This window comes from Corvus kubaryi, unplaced genomic scaffold (assembly GCF_017639235.1).
Source record: "Corvus kubaryi isolate FWS band 111438036 unplaced genomic scaffold, C.kubaryi_AGA036_p1.0 37387, whole genome shotgun sequence".
NCBI lineage: Eukaryota > Metazoa > Chordata > Aves > Passeriformes > Corvidae > Corvus > Corvus kubaryi.
In genome coordinates, this window is record NW_024581129.1 from 12,709,720 (window position 1) to 12,735,750 (window position 26,031).

The window sequence follows — 26,031 nt, forward strand, 5'->3', positions numbered from 1 at the left end:
AGAAGACAACTTAGCAAGATCTCACAGCCTTTTTAAAGGTAAATTACCCAATGAAAACTTAAAACACAAGGTATTTTCACTTTTTCACCACTGTCCAACAAGCTCCTAAATCACATAGACAGGAGCTGCAGAATTCTGTATCCAATCATCCCAAACCACTATTGCTGCAAAATATGGAGTTAGTGAAGAAGGAGAAAGAAGCTTTTAACTACAACTTATCCTCCATTTTGAGGTTTTCTACTTCTATCTATTTACTATGCAAATAGACCTAAAAACTCTAAATTTTTCACCCTGTGATAATCTCACATAGTATTCTATCACCTAATTCTCACCATTGTCGATTCAAATTCTTCCCAGAGGCTAGGCAAATTTTCCCATGGACAAAGGTCAAAACCAGTACTGTCCAGGGGGGTAAAACCTTTCAAAACAGGCAGAGAAATATTCTCTGCATTCTAGGTTCCCACAGAGCTCCATGCTGGAAGCCACAGCCCGGCATGTGTGACATACCCACAATATGTGCAGGGCAGGGCAGAGCAGGGAAGGCAGCCCAGGGCCCTGGAGGCAGCAAACCGTGTGACCTGATGGTTCTTTGGGACCTGTTTGTCTCCACGACAAGATGGGAGAAGTCTGTCTGAGAGGATGCTGAGCATGCCCACGAAGCTGAGCCTGGGGACTTTAAGGCCCAGGAAATTTCTTTTCTTTCATCCATTTGCTGCTGGGCCCTTCTCATCCAGGCTGGGCAAGTATTCAAACACTCACACACACACACTCCCACACACACACAAGTGCAAGCCTGGCACTGATGTCTCTGACCACACAGACCCTCAGAGAGAGTTGTGCCTTCATCAGCAGCCACAGAAACATCACCCCCAGCACCAAACTTGCTCCTCTTCCTCCTCAGCCTGTCCAGGTCTGCAGATCCTGCTGAAACATGCCCACCCCTTCCCGCTGCAGATGCACGGGTACATCATTCTGGTGGTCCCTCAGATACTTTCATGGGCTGTACGTCTATTACTCATACAACCTCAAGACTCCTCTCCACCCACCAGCTCAGTCTTTCCAGATGTGTCTCCTCCCACGCTCTGGCTGCTCCAGTTTGAAGTTCCCCAGCAAGTTACAAATACTCATAAACATGCACATATACAGAATTAGATTAATCAATCAGGATTAATTAGATTAATTAATCAGGATTAATTAGACGCAGATAAATTTTGGATTTATTAGCCACAGATAAATTTTGGATTGGATAAATCTTACTAGTTCCCAGTCCTGCAGGTCCCTGTGACCCACATCCCTTTCTTGGGAAGGCCAGCAGAGACACAGCTGAGCCCGTGCACAGTCAGTCTGATTAGGAGGGAGTGTGTTTGCAAGGACTAGCACAGATGGTGTTTCCACCTCACTCTCGGGAAGTCACAGAAGAAGCTGGTACCAAGTGCTTTGCTTATAGCTGTTTAGGTGTTGGGCATCCCTCTCTCCTCAGCCTCCAGCAGCTCCCTGTCACTGCTGAGCTCTGCACGTGCACTGCTCATGGCCATCACTCCTGAGGGGAAGTGCAGAGAATCCAATCCAGGCCCCACCTCTTCTTTCTGCGTGAGTGAAGTGCAGGAGAGGTCACTCCTTGGCTTTCTTCTCTGACAGGATCACAGCTACAAACGGGTGAAGGCAGGACTCTCAGGGGATGAATCCTAGAGACTCTTCTTGTTGCTTCTCTGAACAGCCTTTTCTGTATTCTCTAAAGACTTTCCAGGAGCCTGGTTAGGAGGACAAGATGCATCTGGAAAAGGACAGCACAGCAGGATAAACTCTGCCAAGTCTAAAATTAAACTTAAGAGGGCTTAAGAGATCAGTTATACAAGATACCCAAAAATAACTTAGAATAAATCCTAAGAGGAACAGTGAAGGCACTGCTGACATCTTCAGTTCTCAGCGAGATGCATGTCTGCATGTGGAAGTGTGGCTGTGGTTTATAAATACCACCAGTGGTTACCACTGAAAACAGAGGAGGGTTTTCCAGTGCTCCAGCAGCAAGAACAACAAAGGGAAGTGTCAGGAACTGCTTGTGCAGTTCCTACCATGACCTTCAGCAGCAAGCCAGGCACAATCAGCCATCAAAAGTGAGGTGACATCCAGGCTCTTCTTTGCCTCCAGTCATTCTTTTTGCTATGGCTCCTAAAGGACTTTTTCTGGACACTCCAGCATTTTCTGTCCATATTATTTAAACTGGAGGCCTCACCACAGGGAGAGATGATGTTCTGGGCAAGTGGAATTTGAGGGAGGATGAGGTGCCTGTGACCACCCTCCCCACTGCCCTGCAGATAAGGCACCTACAGCCAAACACTGGTAACTCAGAGAAACTCTGTCCCTTGCCAGGTGTCTAAAAGGCACCACCAGCTCTCAGAGCAGCCTGTGCAGTTTTTGTAGTTACAAAGGCCATTCCCCTGTGCCTGTCTTGGGATAACATTCTGGAGAGTCAGGTATTTCTTAAAGGTTTCCAGTTGGCTTTGGATTCACTGTAACACAAGTGAGGGATGATCAGTGAGAGCCAGTTAGCTTGAAGTCAGACTAAAACAAAACTGTGATAAAAGTAATAACTTACATCTGACAAACAAACAAACAAACAAAGACCCAAACCACTGATCCATATGGCTAGAATGAAAAATCCTGCTAAATCTGCTTATATCAAGTCCAAATCTAGAGGTCACTCTCCCTATATTCCCTGGTTTTCATGTCAATAAAATTCCTGGAGAACCTCATGCCCTAAAACTCAGAGGTTCTGGATGAGAATGTTTTCTACTTGCACCTTAGTATATTTTATAGTCCACTTATTTATCTGGATTTCTTGGTCAGGAGCTTGAAGTAAAGAACTTGGGGGAGCTGGGCTTGTTCATGTCCCTACAAACAGAGAAAGGATGAGTAGACTGGTGCCAGAGCAGCTACAGAAGTTTGGATTGGGTATAAGGAAACACTTCTCCAGATGTGGACCAGAGTGGGAAGAAACTCCATCTTTGAGTCACTAAGGGATGGGTATCACCATCCTTGAAGCATTTCGGAGTTTGAGTGGGAAAAGTCACAGCCCTGCTCTGAACAGGAAGTGTGCAGGGACGGTAATTTCTGTGATCCTTCAGTTATCTTTCCATCTACCTGCCCCAAAAATCACTCACTCATTCACTCACTGACATTCCTCCTGCCCATATACAGCCTGCCCTGTCCACCCCTTTGGAAACAGAGATGATGCTTTGATAAGCCAAGTGTCCCTTCCTTTTCTTGGCTGTCCTCTGGACTCAGAAGGTAGAAATGCTTCCCCTGGACATATCAAAATGTTCATTACAATGTCAGGCAAACCTTTTCTTTTATAGCTACTTATACATAGACTACAGACTATGTACACATCACTTCTCAGTGTACTTAGCATAGATTTAAAACTGCAAAAAGTAAATTTAAAGTAGTAAAAATAGCGTTAAAATAATAGATTCTTATCTCAGCTCAGCTATCATTTGAACGATTACATTTACCTCAATCTTGCCAACAAAGACACCAGAAAAATGAACACTTTATATTGGTTTTTACATATACTGAATTACAAATAAGAAAAAAATACACACTGACTTCACCATCACTGTGGCATTTCACTGTTTATTCTTTTTTAATGGATCACCTTTCCTAAATTAGTCTTTTCAACTTTGCAATTAAAAATGAGCACAGCTAATTAAAAACCCCAGCCTAGTCCTGTAGCTGTGTTTGCATCAACTAAAATCTTAAAGAGCAAAATGGACTCTATTCCATGACCTCTGGCAGGACACCTTGGAGGACATCATGTCAAAAGGAACACATACACTTGGTAGATGGATGCATCTAGGGAAGAGGAATTATTTTATCATCTTTGAAGATACTGAAGAAGTAAAAAGAAAGGTCAAAGCATCCACCCTAAGATACATTTCCTGTTCAGAAGCTTCTCAAGAATTCCTGCAAAGCCAGAGGTGGGGTCCTAAACAGAGAGAGTTTAATTTACAGTGGAGCACAGGGAGTGGCACAGGCTGTGATGCTCAGAGCAAGGCATTTGCCTGCTTTTTAAACATTTTTTTTAAGTGTTTATACATTTGCTTATGTGCTTTGCTTTGTGCTTCAGGTTTTGTCAGTCTTAGCCACACGTGTCACATCTGTCTATGGAGACCTCTGTGCCCGTGGCAGTGCCCCCCAGCCCTGGGATGTTTGGTCACACTGGGGGGGCACAGGCATTGTCTGGTGATGAGAAAGAGGGCAAAATTGTGGGTGAAAGAGTCCTGTGCCCTCCCAGTGCCACCCTTGTGAGGTGTTTGTCCCTGTGTCACTCTAGATAGAGTCCAGCACTGTTCCTGCCCTTGGGAAAGAGCAACACTGACCCAGCAGGGACTCAGCCAGGAAAAGATGTTCTTCACTCCCTGTAACCCAAATTCCTGCTCAAGGGACTGCAATCCCAAGGGAAGTCCAGCCCTTGAGCACAGCGGGTTCGGGCAGGATGGAGGCACAGGGAAATGTCTGTCCCCAGTGTGAGACAACCCTGAGGTCCTGCAGAGACTGGGCTGGGAGTGCAGGCAGGAGCCCCAGTCAGAAAGAGAAGGCAGAGCAACACCAACCAACTTCTGTCTCCTAAAACAATGCTTTTCTTTTAAAGGTGAAAAATGTCGAAGTTTTATTGACCTTGCCCCGGCTTCTGAAAAAGGTAAGACCATACAGCCAAGGCTTCTTCCCTTTTTACAAATTGCATCCGTGTTGTGTCTTGTCGTACCTGAGTGGCAGGGGAAGCACGGCTCCACAGGGACCTACATGTCATCCACATTACACACAGCCAGCTGAAACAAATACCAAAGGTTTATGACAGCTGTTTGCTCACTTTATGCAGGTCTGTCATTTATTTGGTCTTAACTCAGATGACTTTTTTCAAGAAAAATAAAGATTTATATTGTAAGACAGACATTTTCCTTCTTCCTCTAGTGAGGAAGAAAACACTGCACAGTCTCCTCAGGCCATGAAGACATTTATGATCAGAGAAATACAGTCACAGTACCAAACATCTTTTTGTGAGAGGAAATCATCCAGATGCTTCTTTGGTTGGTTTGCCCTTGTGAAAAGTTATATATTCAAGTGCACAGAAGCAGGCTGCAAACATTTTTCTCACCCTGGTATTGGCATTTAATTAATTAATTATTGAGATTTATTTCATTTTCAGGAGCAATTTACCCCACATTTGAAAATCCACAAGGGAAAAAAATATATGTAGAGTTCAATTAAAGTGAACTGAGCCCATCCTGGTCCCAGCTGCCCGCAGCTGACGAGATGCCCCATATATTTCACCAGACCACTTGAGACAATCCCAAAACCTTTCGGGCACAGGCTGCCTTCCTCAGGCTTGGTGGAGCAGCAGTAAGTGGAGTAAGGAACAAGGAATTTCCTTAATTTGCCCGAAATGCTGATCCACTGGAAAACAGGAAGAAAGTCAATTACTGCTAATAAAGCAGGGGGTTATTGCAGGGAGAGAAACAGTCACAGAGCCTCTGTGAAATTCATTGTAAGCAAACCCAAATAAATTACGCACACAAGGGAAGAACAAGCCTGGGATTAGTGTCGCTAATGGGCTCCGAGTTAAATCTCACAAACAAATGGGACCTTGGGGCACAAAGGCTCTTACAAAACCACCAGCTCAACACTCAGCAGCCACCAGGAAACAAACTCTGCTAGAAAACACCACTAAAGGACTCAGGAGCATGGCAGAGAGCATCCTGTACAGTGCAAGCACTGCACACATCTGAGAGCTGCACTTTCCTGTAATCCAGTGGGGTATTTTGTGCTTTTTAGTGCAGCTCCCAGAACGGCAGCAAGGATATCAAAGCCCCAGAAAGTTCTGTACGAGGATGGGAGTAGGACTGCATCCTGAAGGAGAGGCACAGGAGAGGAGATGGACAGTGATAAGGGTGTGAGAGGAGCCAAAGAGGCAGCTGGGGAGTGGAAGCTCCCTGCCCTTCCCATCTCAAGGGCTGTGGGCACAGCATGGGCCCTCCAGCACACGGAGCAGAGCAAGCACAAGGTGCCTGCTAGAAAGGCAGTGGGGTGGTTTTCTGCTTTATCCACTTTCTGTGGAACTTCATTATGGTGCATAATGCTTGGTGGCATCACCCACTCACTTTCCAAAACAGCATTTAGTGCTTTACTTTTAGGATTTCTTTTGGTTGTGTGAAATGCTGTCAGCATTTTTTTTTTCCGGGAGAATTTTAGAGTTGCTGCATGATGTCAGCACATATTTCTAGACTATTCTATATTTCTTTCTTGAGGAAGGAAGGATCTTACTGTGTAGTGCTATAAAGAAAATTCTATCTATTTCAGAAGGCTTTCCATGGAGTTATAAGGCATATTGACAGAAAGGGAGGGGAATGCTTTGCCAGTGATGGAAAGTGCTGACCCTCAGACTCATAAACAAAACGAGGTTAAATTCTCCAACTGTAGATCAAGTTGCACACTGCAACATGGTGAATCTGGAATTTTCACCATCAGTCTTGTACTCCCCAGAGCTACTTTCACCACATGTGAAGAGAAAATTGATGCCAAATTTACTTTCACTGAAGAATTCTTTAATGTCTTGACTTAATCTGCTCTTTTCCAGTTAGAGGGAACTTCCCATTCCTTTAATTTCTTCATCCCCTCACTCAGCATTGACTTTAATGGTCAGAGGCTTATCAATTACTCAGTTCCAGCCAGTCCACATAAATGAGAAAGGATGAAATACTGTGAATAGCAGATTTGAGTTCAGTTCAAACATTGTGGTTTTCCCAGGCAATTGTGAAACTGGGAAATTTCGGACTAAACTTACCTTCACAATGAGATTGCAACTTACTCAGTTTCCGTTCATGTTCTTAGCTTCACTTACCACCAAAAAGTGCTTGTTTATCTGAAATGTGTCTATAATTTTGTTTATCTGAAATGTCTCTGCAATACAAGCTCCATTACTGCAGATGAGCACTCCGGTTTCCCAAAGTTTTCCTTTTAGTTGGTTTTCCCTGATCCAAAGAGGATCCCTGTCTGACCAACTTCTAAGCTAAATACAGGCTCTTGAAGCCTGTGCCTGCTTCTGAGCACATCATTTTTCACTTTTAAGACATGTTAAGAACAAACTTAGCGTAGTTGTACAGCCCATCTTTGCTTGAGTCCACCACCAATTAACAGCAAGGTGGTATTAAATGCCTCCAGATTATTTAAAACCTTCTGAATATAGAAAAAAAAAACCAAAACTATCATAAAAACTCACAGTAAATAAAACCATCTATGATGAGGTCTAGTCACATCCTTACCACAAACCTTGCATTCGTAAATGAGAATTCTTACAGTAAAAATCTAATAGTTTATGGCTGAGCTTCCTATCTTTATGCATTAGTGCTGGTCTCCAGTGTAGCTGGGAGGTGTATCTCTGATCAGTTATTGTACCCTTTTCATATATCTCACCAGTGACATGTACTAAAAGGAGGCAGCAAAATTTGGGGCAAACAGACCCACAGTATGGTATAAATAAGCATTTCCAACCCACACTATGAGAGCTTTTTCCTGCATTTAAGGCAGCTGCCAGCAATCTGTCAGAACCTCATAAGCCTAACATTGAATTTATTAGCTGTTGCTGGTTCTTAGTGCCAAATCTGCTTAACAAAATCAGCTTCATGATGGTAGATATTAACTAGGAAAAAAAAAAACACAAAACATTTTCTCATTACAGTTTACATTTGCTATTGATAAAAATGATAGAGCAATAGCTGGTTACAGTGGCCAGGACTTTTAATGGATTCTCACAGAGCAGATGTTGGGGCCCACGAAGTGTGCTCTAATTTTCAGCACAGGCGTGAGCAGTAAGACAGCAAATATTTCCAAGAGTAGTTGGAAGGGAACTGTCAAAAAAAGTAGGCTGGACCTGATATTTCAGTTCCCAATTGCTTCTGGGATATTCTCCACAGAACTTAATAAAAGTTTTGCTCCTGCTGAGTATTTTGCTGCCTGAGGAAGAAAAAGGTGAGTTATTCAGTGAGGGATGCTTTGTCCCTGTTGTGGTGCCCCACCAGAACACTGAGGCTGGGACACTCCCCACCACACTCCTCCTCCCACGGCAACTTCTGCCATCCCTTTCCCATGGTTTCAAATCTGTGCCCCAGAGAACTCCCAAGAGGCCATGGAGGATACATTCAAAAGGAAGAAACCAAGACCAAAAATTACATCTGGAAAACATGACACCACAATGGAAAGCAAAAGGTCCCATCAAATGATCAGATAAATGGCTTCAGGGATTTGATAACACCACAGCTGGACACATCCACAGGTGTTCCTCCCCTGCCTGGGGCTGTGTGGGGATTCCAGCTCCTGCATCCTTCTCTAAATTCATCACTGCCAGCTATCAGCCACGGGAAGAGCCGGAGGGTGAGCCCAGCCCAACTCCTTGTGCAGGGGAAGTCAGCTGGAAGCAGCACTGGTGCTGGAAGCATTTTGCCAGAGAAGAGCAGGGCTTTGCAGGAAATGTGCCCCCAACAGTTTTTGGGATGGTGCTCATGGAGGCTGTGGCTTTCCAAGCACCTGGAGTGCCCACAGCGTGGAAATGAGGGGCTCTGGCCTGAGGAGCCCTGTGGGGAAGCTGCCTCAGGAACAGGCTCAAACCTTAGTGTTGGCTCGACACTTAGAGATGGCCACATAAACACAGGACAGGATTCCCAGGGCAAACTCTTCACAGGTGTGGCACAGCCTGGTCTAGGTTATTCCAATGCTCTGTAGCACCTGACTTTGTGGAATAATTGCCACAAGGAATAGCAAGGGAGCAGGCTGTCAGCAGCTGCCTGTATTGCACTGCTTCTTACCTATTGATAAACTCACATGCGTACAATAAACAAGACTTTTCAGAGACCACAGAGGTAGAGGCAAGGCAAAACCCTGCAGAAGGAAAATGCTCATGGCTAGCGAGCACTTAACAGTCCAAAATCTTGCAGGGGGGCTTTTTAAATTAGAGACTGTCCTGGCAGAGGTAGGAGATGCTTCCTGCACGTCCTCTACACAGCTCGTGATGATGCATCCTGGAGAGATGAGGCAATAAAAATTCTGTATTGCCTAAAAAGTAGCTGGCAGAGCTAAAGTAGCACATGGCAAACAGCAAGTAAACAAACCAAGTCTCACCGAAACACAGCACAGGAAAAAGAGAAAGCTTAGCCAATTCTGTACATGCTCCTAAACCAGCACTCCAACAGCAATTAATGAGAAGAGAAAAACTAGATGCCTGATTTTAATGTATCCTGACATAATAGGTGTACCAGGAATTTGATGGGAGAAAGATAATTAGAGGAACAATAACATCTTGGTGCTGATTACACTGAAAGACAAAGCAGATGTCATGTACTAAAGCTGAATCAGAATAACGAGGTAATGTCATTAATGAGCAACACAATCTCTGTGGATGGATTCCATGTTCAGATAAAAAACACAGAATTATCTTAGTGATCACCCCTTGGGACAGCTTCAGTGATAGCAGGGTTAAACTTGATAGCAGAGAAGGTGTAAGGACAGAAAGCAAAACAGCAGGAGCTGACTCTAAAACCCCATGCACAGACCAAGAAATGTTATGCATGATGCAGAGACAAAATTTGGATTATGAACATGGAGAAATTAGTGGGAAACTTGTTACTCTTGCCTTACCCCTGCACTTGATTCAAAATATTAGGAAGAGATCCCTTGTAGGGTGACTAACAGATTCAGCAGCCTTCTGAAGCAAGAAAAGTGATTTTAGAAGTTGTGAAGAAGGGAACACAAGAAAAGCAAGAGCTGATTAAAACACATTAAAATGCTCAGCTAGAAGGACAACTGAAGCTTGAAAACCTTAAAACCACTGGATTTACTGCAGGCCTCTGAACCAGGCACAAACCCTTCTCAGTCACTGAGTGACTGAGAGCAAATGGCAGATAATGATCCATGTTGATAAATGCAAAGTGGGGAACATGAAGAGTCATCCTACCTTTACATATATACTGATGGGTTCTGAATTAGCTTTTCCCCTCAGGATAGAGTTCTTGGAGCGATGACAGACACTTCTATGAAAACATTAATTCACTGCTCTGCAGAGATTAAGATGAAAAAGAAATATTGGGATCGCCGTGGGAAATAAAGAACAAAACAAAAAGTCACCATGCCACCACAAGTACCCACAATGTACCCACCTGCAGCTCCCTGTGAGCACCTCTCATCTCTCCCCTGCCAGCCTCAGCTCAAAGAACTTACAATAAAATTTAAAGACATAGAGAGAAGAGTGACATTTATGGTCAAAAATAGGGAAATACTTGTTTGTACGAGAAGGACAACGCAGAGCAGATTTCAGGCTGGAAAAGAGACAAACGAGACTTGTAACAGCCAAGTTAAAAAACAAACCTTTTTTATGTACTGGGTAGATGTTCCCAAGAAGAAAAACAGAGGATCAATTTTCTAAGAGGAGCACTTAGAGACCTGCATCAGTAAAAAGAAATGTAACTGGGTCTCCCACAAGAACTGTATACTTTCCAAAACAGTCTCTATATTCTTCTTGAATGCTTCCTACTGCATTATTCTTCATGTATCTGCAATAGGGTAAATCCATACCCACACAGACAAATACCTGTGCACTTGTCATAGGAGAGCTATGATTAAGCATGCAGGAAAAATGTGTTGCCTGTATTTTATCTGTATTTTCTTACACTTCTGTTATGAATCTTGAAGTTAGTTTTAAAAGGCAATTAGACATACAAAGATGAAACCATTCTTACCATTCAAGCTACATTTCTTATTCTTAAAGGAAGAAACAGGTTTTTTTTCACACTGGGGATGCCAAAGACATGGGCAACACTGGTCTGAACATCATTCATTTCTCAGCCCAGTACTGAGGGTGGAAGTACATCACAGGCCCTGCACTGTAGGTCTGCAAAGGGAAATATTGAGCCCAAATATATTTAGTAAGGTACATGGGATAATTCTCCTTTAGAGTATTTTTCATCATCTTTTCCACTTTATTGCTCTACTCATTATATTACTACTACACCAGGAAAGAGAGAATATGGATACAAAGATATCCCACAGTCTGCTCATCATACACAGGATTCAATCTGCTCGATGCCAGAACCATCAGAAGCCGTAGAAAACACACCATCACAGAAAAGAGAATAATTTTATGAGTCACAGCTCCACCTCACCTTTCAAAATAAAGAAACTAATGAAGAGCTAAAGCTAAACAAAATCAAAACATGGCTTTTCCTCGCTACCCTCAGCAGGGGCAGGTATTTCTCCTCTGGCTTCTCATGTTCTGCAAAGCACAGTCTCTTGTCTGAGTGCCAGCCCCTTATCTATCCCTGCTGCCTGGTTTTGTTTACTAGAACAGGTATTTTCAGGTACCTCAGGTGACATTTAGGGTCATGCTTTGTCTCTGATGGCTGTGTGGTGTGCTCCTCGCAGTGTTTTCCCTCTGCAGCACGGGAGGAGCGGGCAGATGGTCTGCTCTGATGTGATGCATTAACCAGCAGCGCTCAGTCCTGGTGCCAGCCACAACAACATGCTCAAGGTTTATTCCTTTCACCATTTTTTATTGATCACTCCGATATTTCTGGCTTGTAATTCCCAACATTGAGTAGCAGAGAAGAGCAAATGACTAAACCCATCCGAATGGCACTGGAAGAGAGAGGGAGATTTACATGAAGCTGACCTTGCTGCTCTTCCAAAGCAATGTGCACAACATTTCTCAGTGTGCACCCATTTGCCTTATTTTTACCTCTCTTCTCTCATGTGAAGAGGAGAGACTTAAGTGAGATCAGGTGTCAGTTCCAACAAAGTCACTAAGTCTGAAAAAGCAGAGCAGTGACTCTAGAAACACAAGGACAGCAAAAACAGAGCAGGAGACACATGAGCAGAACATTTTGTTGCTGCCAACATGGACAAGGGTAACAAGTCCCCCATCTCCCTGGCTGCTGCTGCATGAATGGAGACCAAGGGGGAGAATGAAATGCTTTTGCACAAAGAAGAAATAGCACCTGCAGCAGGGCTTCCTCCATGCAAGTTCACACCACCCAGAACCAGGGCTTGCCCTCAGACATGGTTCTTTTCCTCCCACATGGGGTGATACCTGTCTAGTTGACTCGTCACAGCCTCTTGTGGTTTCCCTATGTTTTCTGGCAGTTCAGGGACCTTGGGGACAATGACTGTGAACCTCAGGGTGAGAGGAGCGCTTTCTCCCCCAGGTAACAGCAGCAGTGTCTGGGTTAGCAGCTGCCAGTGGGGATGTGGGAAGGTTCCACGCTCTCCAGGACAGCATTGCTTGGATACTGATGTCTCCTCAGCTGCTCAGCAATGCAGCACTGCTTTGTCCTTCAAGTGCCACACTCTGGGTTTCATCTCAGTCAGGCACAAGAATCTCAGCGGTTGTTTAGGAGCACACATTGCCCAGCTCCACTGCTTTGAGCAGATAGAAGGGGTTTTTGTCAGGTATGATGCAGAGAACCCCCCAAAGCTTCTGCTTGCCTGCATCGGACTTTCTCAGATGGATCAGGGTTGAACTGGCAGAGGAGTGACTGGAGCTGGTGTCTCACCATAGCTCAGATAGACCCTGGCTGTCAGGGCAGACGTGTTACACTGAGTTATGAGGAACTCTAAACCTCTCCAAGAGCTCTCTGGCTGCCTGCACCATGGTCCAGCCTGATCACTTGTTCACGTGGCAGAGTGTAAGAGCTCAGATGAGGCTGCTTTGGTCAGACCCCTGACCCTGTGAGGGCAGCTCTGCTCTGGGACAGGCTGGGATGCAGCAGCCACAGATACACAGGGAGCACAGGCTGAGGGGGTGGGTGGTCCTAAGGAGGATGAATTCCCACTGAGGCATTCTGAAGATGAGCTTGCCCCAATTAGGAAGCTAATTTTCTGTCCGAAAGGGCCCTCAGAAATCAATACCGATTCTGGACCATTTCCTCTTGGGCACTGCTCAGGAAGGCTGGGCTTTCAGCAGGCAGTGTCACACAGCATGGCAGGTAATACATTCATTTATGGGTTCCTTTATGCCGGATAATTTCCAAGCCACTCTCCAAAATGCATGGCAGACATTTCCAGGCACACAGTCCCTGCCTTTGCTGGGTATAACATGGTTAACATGACTCAGCAACATCATTCAGGAACAGCAATATGATTTTCCCTGAAAGAAATCCTTTAAGAGCAAACAGCTCATGTTTATGGATACAAAATGCTTTGAACTCACCCAGCAATTCCTCTGTTGGCCACCTCTTCAGTGTTTCCTTGAGAACATGCACCAACACTGCATCTTTGACAGTCATTTTCGTGGCCTGACCAGCCTGAAGGAGCATCCAGAAGAGGATTTCATTATTTCATCTGGAGATAGGACCTCAAAATTTGGCATCAGATCCCGTTGGCATAGTGAGCTGGCACCAAAACTCAACTTTTCTGATTTGACAAGTATGCATCAAACTCCATGGCTGCATGTGACTGTAGGTGGTAGGAGGTATAGATGTGGTTTAAACTCTCCAGAACTGGTTTGTTGGCTGCATTAATCTCAAAAACTCAACTGTAATTGAAATTATGGAACTTTGGTGTTCCAGAAACAGCAGCAAATGCTTGTTTATCATCCTGCACATAATCCCATTCAGGTGTTATCCAAGTTCTTGGTGTTTCAATCCAAATTGCTAACAAGCCTGGGCATGGTTTTAATAATGCAACACAAGAATCATCTCGGCATGTTGTGGGGAAAGAGCACAGAAGAACGTTTCAGGCTTGACACGTCTCAGTTAACCAGAGCTCTCTCACGGAAAAGACAGAGTCAGAAACTGTTGCGGTTTTGTGTCAGGAAATGGCAGTGGATTTGAACAAGGAATGGACTTTGGCTGTCAAGCAGTCAAATTCAACTCAAAGCTCCTGGAAGTCATTAACAACGCTGTTCCTTGGGTTCCTTCATCAGGAACTCACTGAATGCCTCGAGTTCTTCTAAGCAGAATTCCCATGACTTTTATCAGAATCCCTGTTTCAAAGGAAGCTCAGCACTGGAGCTCCCTGACTCAGTGCTCCGTGGTGGGAGGTGACAGCATGTCCCCTTATAGTGCCTCCCTCAGTGGCCAGGGCTGACCTGAAATGATTTCAGGTTCTGTGAAGAACTTTGTGAGACTCATTTCAGGCAGAGGTAAAGATTCTTTATCTCACTGTCAGAAAAATGCTCCATTTGCTTCATCCATTCAGGTCTGTCTGCAATATCCTTTCTCTCACATGTTGGTTCAGGCAGATGCACTCAACTCGATCACCAGCTCTTGCAGAGATGCACTCAGATCTGTGGATCTTCTTTCAAAATGCTGCTGCTCTCTGCTGTCTGACAGAAAGGCAAGGAACAGATCTTGCCAGGTGGTTCATGAAGTACTCGAGTGCCTAAAACCCCAGTGATCTTGTGGGTAACAGTTCTCCTCTCAGCCATAATGAAGAGTGTGTTCACTTCACTGGGGAGTGCTGGAAAATTAATTTCCTTGGCATGTAACAATGCTGCTGCAAGGGCTGAGAGCTTGAAGAGGTGGCACTGGTGCTTCTCACCATGAACTCCACAGAGAAGACAGTCTCTCACACATTGATGAGGAAATAGCAAAGCTCAGACACAAAGTCCTGTAATGTCCTGGCTACTGTGCTGATCTTCTTCCTGCCCTGAGGTCTGCTGATATGAATGTGATATGATTCCTTCTGATGCAGGGGCCCTATAAGTTGATTTGTGTGAAATCTTTTGGTGAGTCACAGTTTTTAATCTCAAATTCTGGGTGAGCAACTGAGCCCAGGTCCTGTACTTTCAGGGATTTTGCTTCACAGGGAGGTTGTCCTGAAGCTGGTGACCCCTTTTCCTCCCGGAAAAGCCTCACAATCTGTGGTGCTCAGGTTCAGAGCAATCCCACCTGGGACTTACAGGATGTCTGTGGGGCGGGAGCAAAGATCCAAAGTGTCCCACAGTGCACAGAATTATCTCTGTCATTGTCAGGAACACTGCTGAGGAGGTGACAGACTGGTGGAGAAGCACCAGGGACAAAAATGACAGGAAAAGATGTATTAGAACAGGAGGTGGTGATGGTACTGATGTCAGTGGTCATCCAGATCGCAGTGCCCACCTCCCTGCAGCTTCTCAGACATCAGGGTGGGAGACACAGGACAACAAGCTGATGTGCCACAGAGATGTGACAGGACAGCGAGACAGGTCCCTGACACCTCCTGGCAAGGACAGAAAGGAACGTGCAAACCCAGCACATTTTTGTCACCTGAAAAAAGCCCAGCAGACATGAGGAGGACTTGACAGCTGGCATCCTCTGCATTGTTCCAGGGAATCCTGGAAAGACTGGCTGAATACTTTGTGTCTTGGTGCTTGCATGCTGGGTGGGCTCCCTGCACACACCCGCCCTGGTGAGAACATGTGTGCAGCAGTGCGACTGAAACCACTTTGGGTTTCGTTTTGCTTTAAAGTCGAAGACTCTCCTTTCCTGGGAGGTCTCACATTGGAATGCCCTTGGCACAGCAGCACATCCCAGCTGAGCTCCTTCCCAGCCCCTTCTCTGCACTGGCAGCTGTGGGTTTGTTGAGCAGGCAAGGCAAATGCATGGACAGGATGAAGACCAAGAGATGAATCTGTTGATTTATGAGATTACAGATCCTCAGTTACAGGCCATCCAGGTGGAACTCTCCAAGTGAACCAAGTACTGACTCTTCTGAAGGAAAGATTTTTCATGAAAGCTGAGTTAGGCCAGACAGATCCCTGGGGCAGAGGACACAGGCTGGAGGGGAGTAAGCAGACAGAAAAGATGACAGCAGAGAAGATTGGAAAAGAGAAAAATCCCCTGGAGAGCTTCTTTTCTGTCACCTGGAATGACTGAGGTCCCCTCAAGAGAAGGAGCTCTCTACTTTGCAGGTAGGAGGCTGTAAGAGATTGTGAGTGGAGATGATGCCAAGTGACTGCCTCATGAATCTCACGTTGAGAGAGGAGCAGTGGGAGATCACCACCAGCACAGAACAGAAAGACTCTGTCTCCTGAATTAATAACCTGAAGCAACTGTTCTGCTTCAGGCAGCCACAGGAAAATGCAAAACTCAGACACAGGTTGCATTTACTGGGTGTTATTATTTCAGATGAAATTCAAAGCCAGAGCAGGCAGGACAGGACATAGAACTATGCAAACACCACATGTGGGACTTGCCTTTCCCCACATTAGATGTGCTAAAAAAAGGCACAGAGAAGGTATTCAGTTACCCCATGAATAAGACAAGAGAGTTTCCTTTGTAGATATGAAAAGGGCCCCCCCAAAAAGTAATAATTGACTGTGCCTCCAACAGCAAACTCACCCAGCCTTTGTGTCTGATCAGAAAAAAGGTTTTACAGCAGAGCAAAGCTCACGTCTCATTGAGCTTTTCATCCTTTCCTTGCAAGGTTATCCTGCTGACAAAGCCACTCTTATCCCAGCCTTGTGGCAAGGGAAGCCAAAGCACTCCCTGTGACAGCAGCCACACAGTCAGGTGTTCCTTCCTCCTGTTCCTTTCTCCTTCCTTAGGAGGACAAAGGACACCAGCTGGGCCCCCAGACCCTCCAGGCTCAGCTCCCAGAGCCCTCCTGTCCCTCTGCACATGTCTCCTTGCAATGGACACACAAACCCAGATGCTCCCACAGGGACATGTGCACCTCCCCAGCTCCCTGCTCCTTCCAAGCTCACTGCACTGCTGCCTGCAGCACCACCTTCAGGCACTGGTCCATAGGTGGGCAACAGGTAGAGTGGGCTGAGTACATCACCTGAACCCCAAGCCACCACCTGAACCCCCAAAACCATCAAGCAACCCTCCAGACCCCTCCTGAAGGGGTGCACTCCAGCTTCTTGTTCCCCTCTCCATAGGTACATCCAGGATTACCCCGTCCCAGGAGCAGAACCCAGCCTGTGCCCTTGTCAGATTTCATGTGGCTGGTGACACACCCAAATCTGCCAAGGTCTCTCTCTCTCAAGGGACTCACAGTCTCCTCCTAATTTAGGAACACAAGAAGCAAACTTCCTTAAGTGTGTCCAGGTCATTGATAAAAGCATCCAAGAAAATTGGCCCTAAAACTGAGCACCACCAGCCTGATATTATCCCATGGACTGCAGCTCTTTGAGCCCAGTTGTCCCCTCAGGGAAGCAGAGATGGAGCCACACCACAGTGGTGAGCTGCAGACACTGTTACAGCACTGCCCTGGTGTGCACAGACCACCAGTGGGTGTCCACAAGGGTTGAATCAGGGCGATAAACACCTGGGCAGGTGTGTTGTACATTAATATTCCAAGTGTGGGCTACATGGATTACAGCTCATTAGTTAGGGCTGTCTGCTGCCTCAGTCTGTGGGTCAGGTTTACGTCATCTAATTCTTCCAAATTCAAATCATTCCATCATTCTCTCATCATAGAAACTGATGGTTTGAGAAAATGAGGCAAAATGCCTTCTAAAGCCTGCTGTATCTCAGAACAACACCCTTGCTCTCTCTCACTTGCATTCCTTTTTGGAAGAGTGTGCCAGTTGCCTGATACCAAATTGACTAACAGGAGTGAGATAAGCAGCTGTTTGCTGTTGATAGATGCAATATTGCACACACAGCCACTGTGAGCAATTAAAAGCTTTATTTATTGCTATCTCTGTAGTGTGGTATAAGAACTCGAAAGGTCAGCTACAGTGGCAACAACGAATAGCACATACTAATTAGATGTAATTATAAAGATGAATTCCCAGACAAAATATGAGCTGGGATCAGCCTGGTCACCAAGAGGACACTCAAATGTTTGATAAAAGTGAGACTGCATATCTGGTTTTCTAAGCTGGACTGTAGGCTTTATCACACATGTGCTCTCACAGTGAGGAGAGAAGGTATTAATATAGTGAAGCCTGTAGCAGTCTCTATGGTTACAGCTAACATTTTCTAATATAAGCCATTGTCTTCAGATGCTTAACTTTCCATGTTTCAACTGCTTAGGCTGAAATTTTCCATCACTGCTCATTGTTTCCAGGTGAATTCTCTAGCAATCAGGTTAGCAAATGTACTGGAGAATTCCAGCAGATTCTCATGCTGAAACAGCAATTGGAAATTGGGCAGGGACTTAATTTTATCGTCTGTTCCCATCCTCCCCAATTTACCCCATGGCTTGGTGACTTTCAAAGACTCAGCAGATCCTGCTGGAGGTTTTGAGCTGGAATTCCCAAGCATGACATCTCCTGGTGGTGAATCAGTCCCTGCTGGGCACTGCCCCGCGCTGCCAGAGCCCGTGCCCTGCACACTGCCCCCGAGTCCTGCAGAGCTCAAACAGGGCCCTGACCCTCAGGGCTGTACCCAGGGGCTGAGGAAACATGAGCCAGGCCGAGTTTTGCATCTGCAGCTCCTCATCTGAGCCTGTTATAAATATCTGTGCCCACCCTGCTGTAACTGTGGCAGTTTCTGTGTCAGCTCCAGTGGCACAAACCCTGTGAGGTGGATCCAAACACCTTGAGTGAGAACAGCCATCCTGCAGGACTCCAGTTTCTAACAACAGCCCCCAACCCTATGCTGTGACAGGAATTTCAAAACCTGGACTGAAAATATTTTCTTTGTGGAAAAGAGGCATCCAAGCCTGTCCAGCTCCCAGCAGCACACAGACAGTCAGGTATCCTGTGCCATCACCTCTGTGTGTGCTGGGCTCTGCTCATCTAAACTGTGGCACAGGGTGGGAAAATGAATTCTGTGAGCTGTGCCTTGGCTCAGAGGAGCCAAGAGGTTCTCACACATAACCTGCAGAGGTTCTTCAGCCAAGCTGAACAAGAACAAGCAACAGCTTGTTCTTTCTGCAGTCTCTTTACCACCTTGGCACTCTTCACATCTTCATTCACCACTTTTTCTGTTTTTCAGAGTTCGGGCCATGGTTTGCTGAGTTTAAACTCTGTGAATCACAGAATCATTAAGGTTGGAAAAGACCATCAAAATCATCAAACCCAACCTTTGACCAAAGGCTCCCATGCCCACTAAACCACACTGGGAAGTGCCACCTTTACTTGTTTTCTGAACACTTACAGGCGTGGTGACTCCACCACTTCCCTGGGCAGACTGTGCTTAATAACTCTTTCAGTAAAGAATTTTGTCTCTATATACAGTGGGTGTGATAAACATTTTTTAAAAACCCAGATTACAGTTGCCAACCTTATAAACCAACCAACTTTTACAAAAAATTACACAGTTACTCCTAGATATTCCTGATTTCCTAATTAATTTTTGCCAACGTTAACCTCTTGAAAGTATTCCCCAAGTGATGACTGGTTGTCTCTCTTTGCCCTCAGGTGTGCTGTGGCTCTCAGTGGTGTCCGAGGTGTTGTACATCATGCTGTTGGTCGTTGGGTTCAGCCTCATGTGCCTCGAGCTCTTTCATTCAAGCAGTGTCATAGATGGGCTCAAGTTAAATGCCTTTGCTGCTGTCTTCACTGTGCTTTCAGGTAGGAACCTCCCCCTCCCTTTTCACCACCTCAAAGCAAAATTCTGCAACTCTGAGAGAATAAAAAACCAGAGGCTCCAAGACTCTCTTATCCCCATTTCGCTATTGCAATTTTTCAATGTAATTTTTTGTTCCTTTGGCACAAAGACTGCATGATAAATTTGCCTCTTGCCAGGGAGAAGTGAATATCCTCATTCCTGATTTCACAGCAGCAATGCAGTAATTATCCTTCCCGCACAGCCATTACCACAGCTCCAGCCTCAGCTCCATTTGCAGCATCATCACACTCATTTTCCAGAGGAAACTTAAAAACATGTAATGCTGAAAATTCTTTTTTTCTTTGTTAATCCTGAAAGTAGGTGAAGGCTGGAAAACCAAAGAAAGGAGCTGATCTTGTTAATTAACCAAATTGAGAATGAAAAGGGTTCTAATAATGGCACTGAGGAGCAGCCCCAAGGGTGATCTGGGACATGAACATCTCTCACAACAACTGCTTCGGGCTATTTTCATGCTCGGTCTGTACTTGGGGCCTCTCACCATCTGAACTTGAGGAAGTGCCCCTTCCCTTCTGTGAAGTTTTTTCAGGCTTGAACCCCCACTTTCCAGGATTCATACAAGCAGCCAGAGTGCTCATGTGAGCACTCCTGCATGGACCTCTCAGGCAGAAAGAACTCCTGCAATAGAAGTGCATTTTATTCTGCTGCATTTTATTCTGCTGCATTTCAGGCTGGAAGACGTTACAACAGGCAGTGTACATTCTGGGAAGGAGCTTGTATCTTCAGGGATAGCTGCAAATTGTGAAATAGTAACAAAAAGAAAAGGTCAGAAGTAAAGCTGAGTGACAAAAAAATCTGATAAGAACAGCCAAAGCATATTTTTCTGCTTTGGATATAATTTGGAACTTAAAAAAAAAAAAATCAGTTCCATTTTCAAAATCAAACTATGTGGAATTCTTCAGCATTCAATCAATTACTTCCATGCTGTTCCTCTCTCCCTTCACCATTAACTGCAGTTTTAAAGTTTTGTAAGAATGATGAAGTTTTCTTTCCTACACAACTTTCTATTTTTATTTTGGCCTTCCCTCTTCCTAAGTACATTGCCAAGATAGTCCAAATATAAACTTCAAAATTTACAGGGAAAAATGATAGAGGAATTGAAACAAGGATAAAACCCCAAACCCCAGCACGCTGCTAGCTGTTATTTTCAATGACGGGGTTATCAGAGGAAAGAAGAAAACTATATTTATTTAAGCTTAGCATATTTATAATGACATAGCTTAATAGAAATTAGGTAATGAAGGGGACTTTCCATTGGAGCATAACACTTCTCATTAAATTCATGCTTGAGTTCCCTCATAAAAGTTCAATGAGATCTCCACCTTCTCATAGCTCAACATCTAAAGGTTAGGAAAAAACATCCTAACAGTGTGGTCACTTATTGTTGTTCCTTAATCTCCTACCAGCCATTAAAAAAATACCCCACAACATCACAATTTTGGTATCCCTCTTAACCATACACAAACTAAAAAAATTACACGTCTCTCACGTAATATTTATAATAAAACATCTTAATTACTGGGATATATTCTATAAATAGCATTTCTAGTAAAAAATATCAGAAAATGGTTTAAAATACATTGTCTTTTCCAAATACCCTTCATCTCCAGCTTTCCAAAGTTCCTTAACCACTTCCATTACCAACACCTCCAAAGAGCTCTGGTCCTGCAGGGCTCACGATCTCAAGCCAGCTATAAATGGTCAGTGTTCCTGCACTGCCCCCCACTCCAGCACACCACCTTACCAGGATCTCCCATCTGCAAACACCTCTTGCCCCAGACCCTGGATGGGTGCAGGCATTGTGCCCTCCCTGCCCAGCCTTGAGCAGCCAGCTGGGGGAAAAGATGATCCTGTGTCACAGGCAGCTCATTTTAGCTCATTAAATGTACAGCAATATGGACCAGGGGGTATCCCCATGGAGAACGTGGCAAGGCACAGCTAAAATGGACCAAACCGAAAGTCAGTGAAGCAGCACAACAAAAGATTTGCATTATTCTACTTTAGTTTGGATGTGGCACAACAGCACCAACAGCCCTGCCAGGTGCAGACCCAGCCCTGTCCCTCCCTGCCATTAGGCAGACAAAGCAAAGAACACCACGTTTCCAGGCTTTGGTGGTGACCTCCTCCTCACCTGGATCAGTGGACTGTCACCTCAGCCTCCCACACAGCCACAGGGCTGAACGTGGCTGAAACCCTGTGCAAGGTTTGCGTGACAGAACAGAGCAGCTCAGCCCTGCTGAGGCTCGTCCTGGCTGGGCCAAACCTCCTGCTGGCTCTGAGTGACTATGAACGGTCTCAGGGCAGTCTGTAAGATTTTATCAGGGTTGAAAAATTACTGACAGGACATACAGAAACAGTAAACCCTAAACTTAAGATCAAGGCACAGCTGTCAGCTGAAGAAAAATCCACTGATTTAAAAAGTTCAGCAAGCGCCCGGTGCATTCTGGAAATTAAATACAACCAGAAATGAGCAAGGTGTGCAGCACTTTTCTGTGCTCCCATTAGGCCACCCACCCTGCCCAGATCTCATTTCTCCTGGAGTGAGTTGCTCTTTCCACCTCCTATCTTTGCAGTGTGTCACTCCAACACGAGGCAGCTGAGCAAATCACCCCAGCTCCCTGTAACACAGTGTCTTCTCTCAGCCTCTGCAGTTGTTTGTATCAAATCTGACATTTGTCTTGCTGAAGGTCCTGCTTAACATGCCCACAACACAAACATTCCCCAGCTTCCCTCCCCCAGAACTGCCCTGAATCATCCACGTGTCTGGGGAGACTAAGAGTGTTTTAGGTTTTGAAAGTAAGAAGGAAAGAAGAGACAATAATTCAGTATGGTTGGGGGAGGGAAGTCTGGATCTTCCACGTACAGGAAGGGCAACCATGGAAAGAAGTAGGTGGTCAGAGAGAACAGTGAATGAATGGTGCAAAGTGTAACACACAGACCTCACTGTACCCACCAGGGCAGAATATGGGTGGTTCCAAGTGCCTTGAACTGCCACTGCAGCACAAGAGGCTTTTGCCCATCTGTAGGCCCCAAGAACTATTTGGGATATAGTGATCCAGCCCCACCTCCTCAGCCTTATCCCACACTTTCCTGAGCTCATTGGGGATCATCACCCTGCACTGCCCAGGTGCTATGGCAGGAACATCCCAAATTATTGTAGCTAGAAAATACTCCAAGCCTCAGAGCTGCTCCTGACCACCACTGCTTGAAAAGTGGGGTTTGATTTTCCTCAGAGGGATGTTTAAATATAAAGTTCAGGTGGTTTTTTCTGTTTAAACTGCAGGACCACACTGGCCAGCTAAAGGCAGAGCCACTCAGGCCACCCTGTGATTTACTGCAGCCTTGTTCTTTAATATCACAGGGCCTGAAGGCTCTAACACATTGTCTAATCCTCACCCAGTTGCAGTTCTCTCAGGGAGCTATAACAGTCTCACAAAAGCAGCACCAGCACTGCACCATCAAAAGTATCCCAGTGGTGTCCTCTCAGCACACATCATCAGGAGAACCAAGCTCACTTCCTTGTGCAACTTCCAAGTGTTTTATGAGTGTTCAGATTCATAAATCTTAGCAACTACTGGGACAAAATATGGTTCTTTGGCATGAACACATTGAGTCTGCATTGCCTGCAGAAGCCTCTCTCCTCATTCTCACCTGAGGCCTGTCTGGGATGGGCTGTGAGATAGCTGTGGGTGGCACAGCCCTGGTTTGCAGCAGCAGGGTTGGTGGGGATGCTCATTGTGCAACATTTTCTTCAACGATTTTCTTCCTTCAACTCCTCTTTTAATTGAGAATTCAGTATGATGCAAAATATTGAGCTCTCAGTCATATCTTTCCTCTGCCCATGCAGCTCCCTCCTCCACAGTAGAACAGGAGGCATAAAAGTACAACAAAGACTTTTTTGCAGCTCTCAAAGCACTTCCAAGCAGTAGCTCCCTCAAGAATGATAAAAAGCATTGGCAGAAAAATTCCTGTTCTAATCCCTGCTTCCCAGGTCTCTTGGGGATGGTGGCACACATGATGTACACTCAAGTTTTCCAAGTGACAGTCAGCCTTGGGCCAGAGGACTGGCGACCACATTCCTGGGACTATGGATGGTCCTTCTGGTAAGTGTCACCACCAGTTCCTCTCTTTTCTCTTTGGAGTTGTTCCATCACCCTGTTGGGAGGTGAATTGCACATATCACCTCCAATTGCCAGGAACACGCCTGTGGATTTCCAGCTGCCAAACTTGCAGGAGCACAAGCCCCCGGGGCTGTGCAGTTTTTGAGGTGTGGGGGACAGTTAGGGGTGGCTGTGCAGCAGCAGCTGTGCTATCAGCAGGTACAGAGCATTTGTAAATAAACAGCACCCACAATTACCAACACAGATTGAGCACTCTCATTAAAGTTCAATTTAGGAACATAATTGCCATGGCATTTCTGAGACTTTTAGACTTTTCTTTTTTTTCCCCCCTTGTTTTTAATTAATGTCTCAGTTGAACCTTACAGTGCAGCTTTTAACACAACTGCAGAGGAAGGTTCAGTGCTCCTGGCATGATGAGACTTCCCTGTGGATCATGGGGAGAAGGCTTGGGAAAATGGACATGGCATTTTTTTTTTACCTTTCCCATTTATCTTCTAAAATCACATAAAACTAATTTGACCAAGACACAGCAACTGTGTTACATTGCTTGCAAGTTTATAAGAAGCTTAACAAGAGCAGGAGGCTGTGGAGAATAAAAATACGTGCAAACAACATCCCCATTCCTCCAGAGGCATCAGCCTCTTTGGATGGATAGAGAAAATACCTTCTTCTTGTCATTTCTAAATATAGCACATTATTTTCTTTCCGTCTCAAAGCAAAAATAACAATCTTTGCTAACACCAATAAATAAATATAAATACTTCTCATGCACAGCACTGCAGGGAATTATTAGTCTTTCCTTCTCACCTCTCTATGCTGTGTTTCATAGGAGGAGCTGCTACCATTTTAGCAACATGTTACGAAATACCAATCACATTATATTTAAAATACAGCTTATTTTGTGTCTCAATAATGAATATTTATTGCATGTGATGATGGACTTATAAATACATTGCATTCCCATATTTATAGTATTTATAATATTTATATTAATATTTATAACAACTCTGTCACAATAATTGTATAATTTTCAATATATTTAAATAATAAGGCGTATTTGTCTTCAGTAATCTATTTTGTAATTTACTGCAATACTCAAACTTCGGAATGCTGTTGAATGTCTTGCATGAACACCACTCATTAGATTATTCTCCATCTTGTGCAAGCCAAGAGCCCCCATGGCTCAGAGTGGGCACCAGGGTCCCTCAGGGCATCCTGAGCTCTCCCTGGGCCCACTCATCCCACCCACACTCCCTGCTGGGAGCTGTGTCCCATAGAGATGGAGCTGGGAGCTGGTATCCCATGGGAGGTGGGTTTGGGAGCTGTGTCCCATGGCAGGTGGAGCTGGGAGCCGTGCTCCATGGGAGATGAAGTCCAGACCCCAGCCCTGTCCCAGAGCAGCCTCTTCCTCAGCTCTCCCTGGGCAACCACAGCCAGAGAGGGCACAGGAGGCTTTGGTTTAAGGACCAGGACTGCCCCTGGGTTAGGTCTCGCTGTGGAGGACTCTGGAGACACCCACAAGCAGGGAAATATGTGGGAGCAACATCCCCTCTGCCCGTATTGCTGGGGTGAGACCTCAGCTTCACTCCACACAGCCACTGTGGGAGCTGAGCTCCTCTCCAGCTACTGCAGCCACAAAGCTCCTTCTTGCATTTAGTAGTCTCCCTCCCTCCCTCCCTTCCTCCCTCCCTGCCTCCCTTCCTCCTTCCCTTCCCTGATGCTTCCAAGGCAGAACATTTATCCGTGCAGGATGTGGGGCACGGTGCAAACATTGGCTCTGCTGGGACGGGGGTGAGCAGCAGCGGCACTTTCAGCCTGCAGTGGTGCTCAGCAGCCTGAGGAAGGCCGTGGGGTCCCTCATGCCACACTAGTGATGAGTAGCAGACCTGGAAAAGGAAGGTCTGGAAGGCAAATGAAGCAAAAACAAGGCTTCTGCCTTCCAGCTAACACTGAGCCACCACTGTTGTACAGACCAGAGAGCTTCAACCTCCCCTGACACCACCCAGACTTGAACATCTTCTTTAAGAAGGGTTAATCACAAATGCCCACCCAGCCTGGTGGAAAACCACACATGTAGGAATTATTTTCTGCTCCATCTGGGTTCTGGTGACATCCTGGAACATGAGCTTTGAGAACCCCTCACCCAGCAGCATAACCACCACCCTGATTTTCAGCCTGCTGTAAATGTGCCACTGCAGCACCCAGCCACAGAACATGGCCCAGAGAACTGAAACAGCCCTGACAAGTGAGGCCAGGGAACGCTGTCCCCATGGCCAAGAGTCAAAGGGTCCTGGGGATCCAGACTGCCATCCCTTTCCCAAGTGCCAGTGGGAAAACTAAGTTTTCTGTGACTCAACTTCCTCTCT

At 45.5% G+C, this 26,031-nt stretch overlaps 1 protein-coding gene across 4 annotated transcripts in view; it reads left to right on the top strand.

Annotated features, from left to right (window-relative positions):
• Nucleotides 1-26,031, top strand: part of GSG1L (GSG1 like) — a 56,462-nt gene that overhangs the window by 14,085 nt on the left and 16,346 nt on the right. For all 4 annotated transcript variants that reach the window (XM_042037821.1, XM_042037822.1, XM_042037820.1 and 1 more), the window contains exons 2-4: nt 4,652-4,699; nt 19,337-19,489; nt 23,536-23,647. In XM_042037821.1, coding sequence (XP_041893755.1) covers nt 4,652-4,699; nt 19,337-19,489; nt 23,536-23,647 — 313 coding nt within the window. The remainder of the gene's footprint in view (nt 1-4,651; nt 4,700-19,336; nt 19,490-23,535; nt 23,648-26,031) is intronic.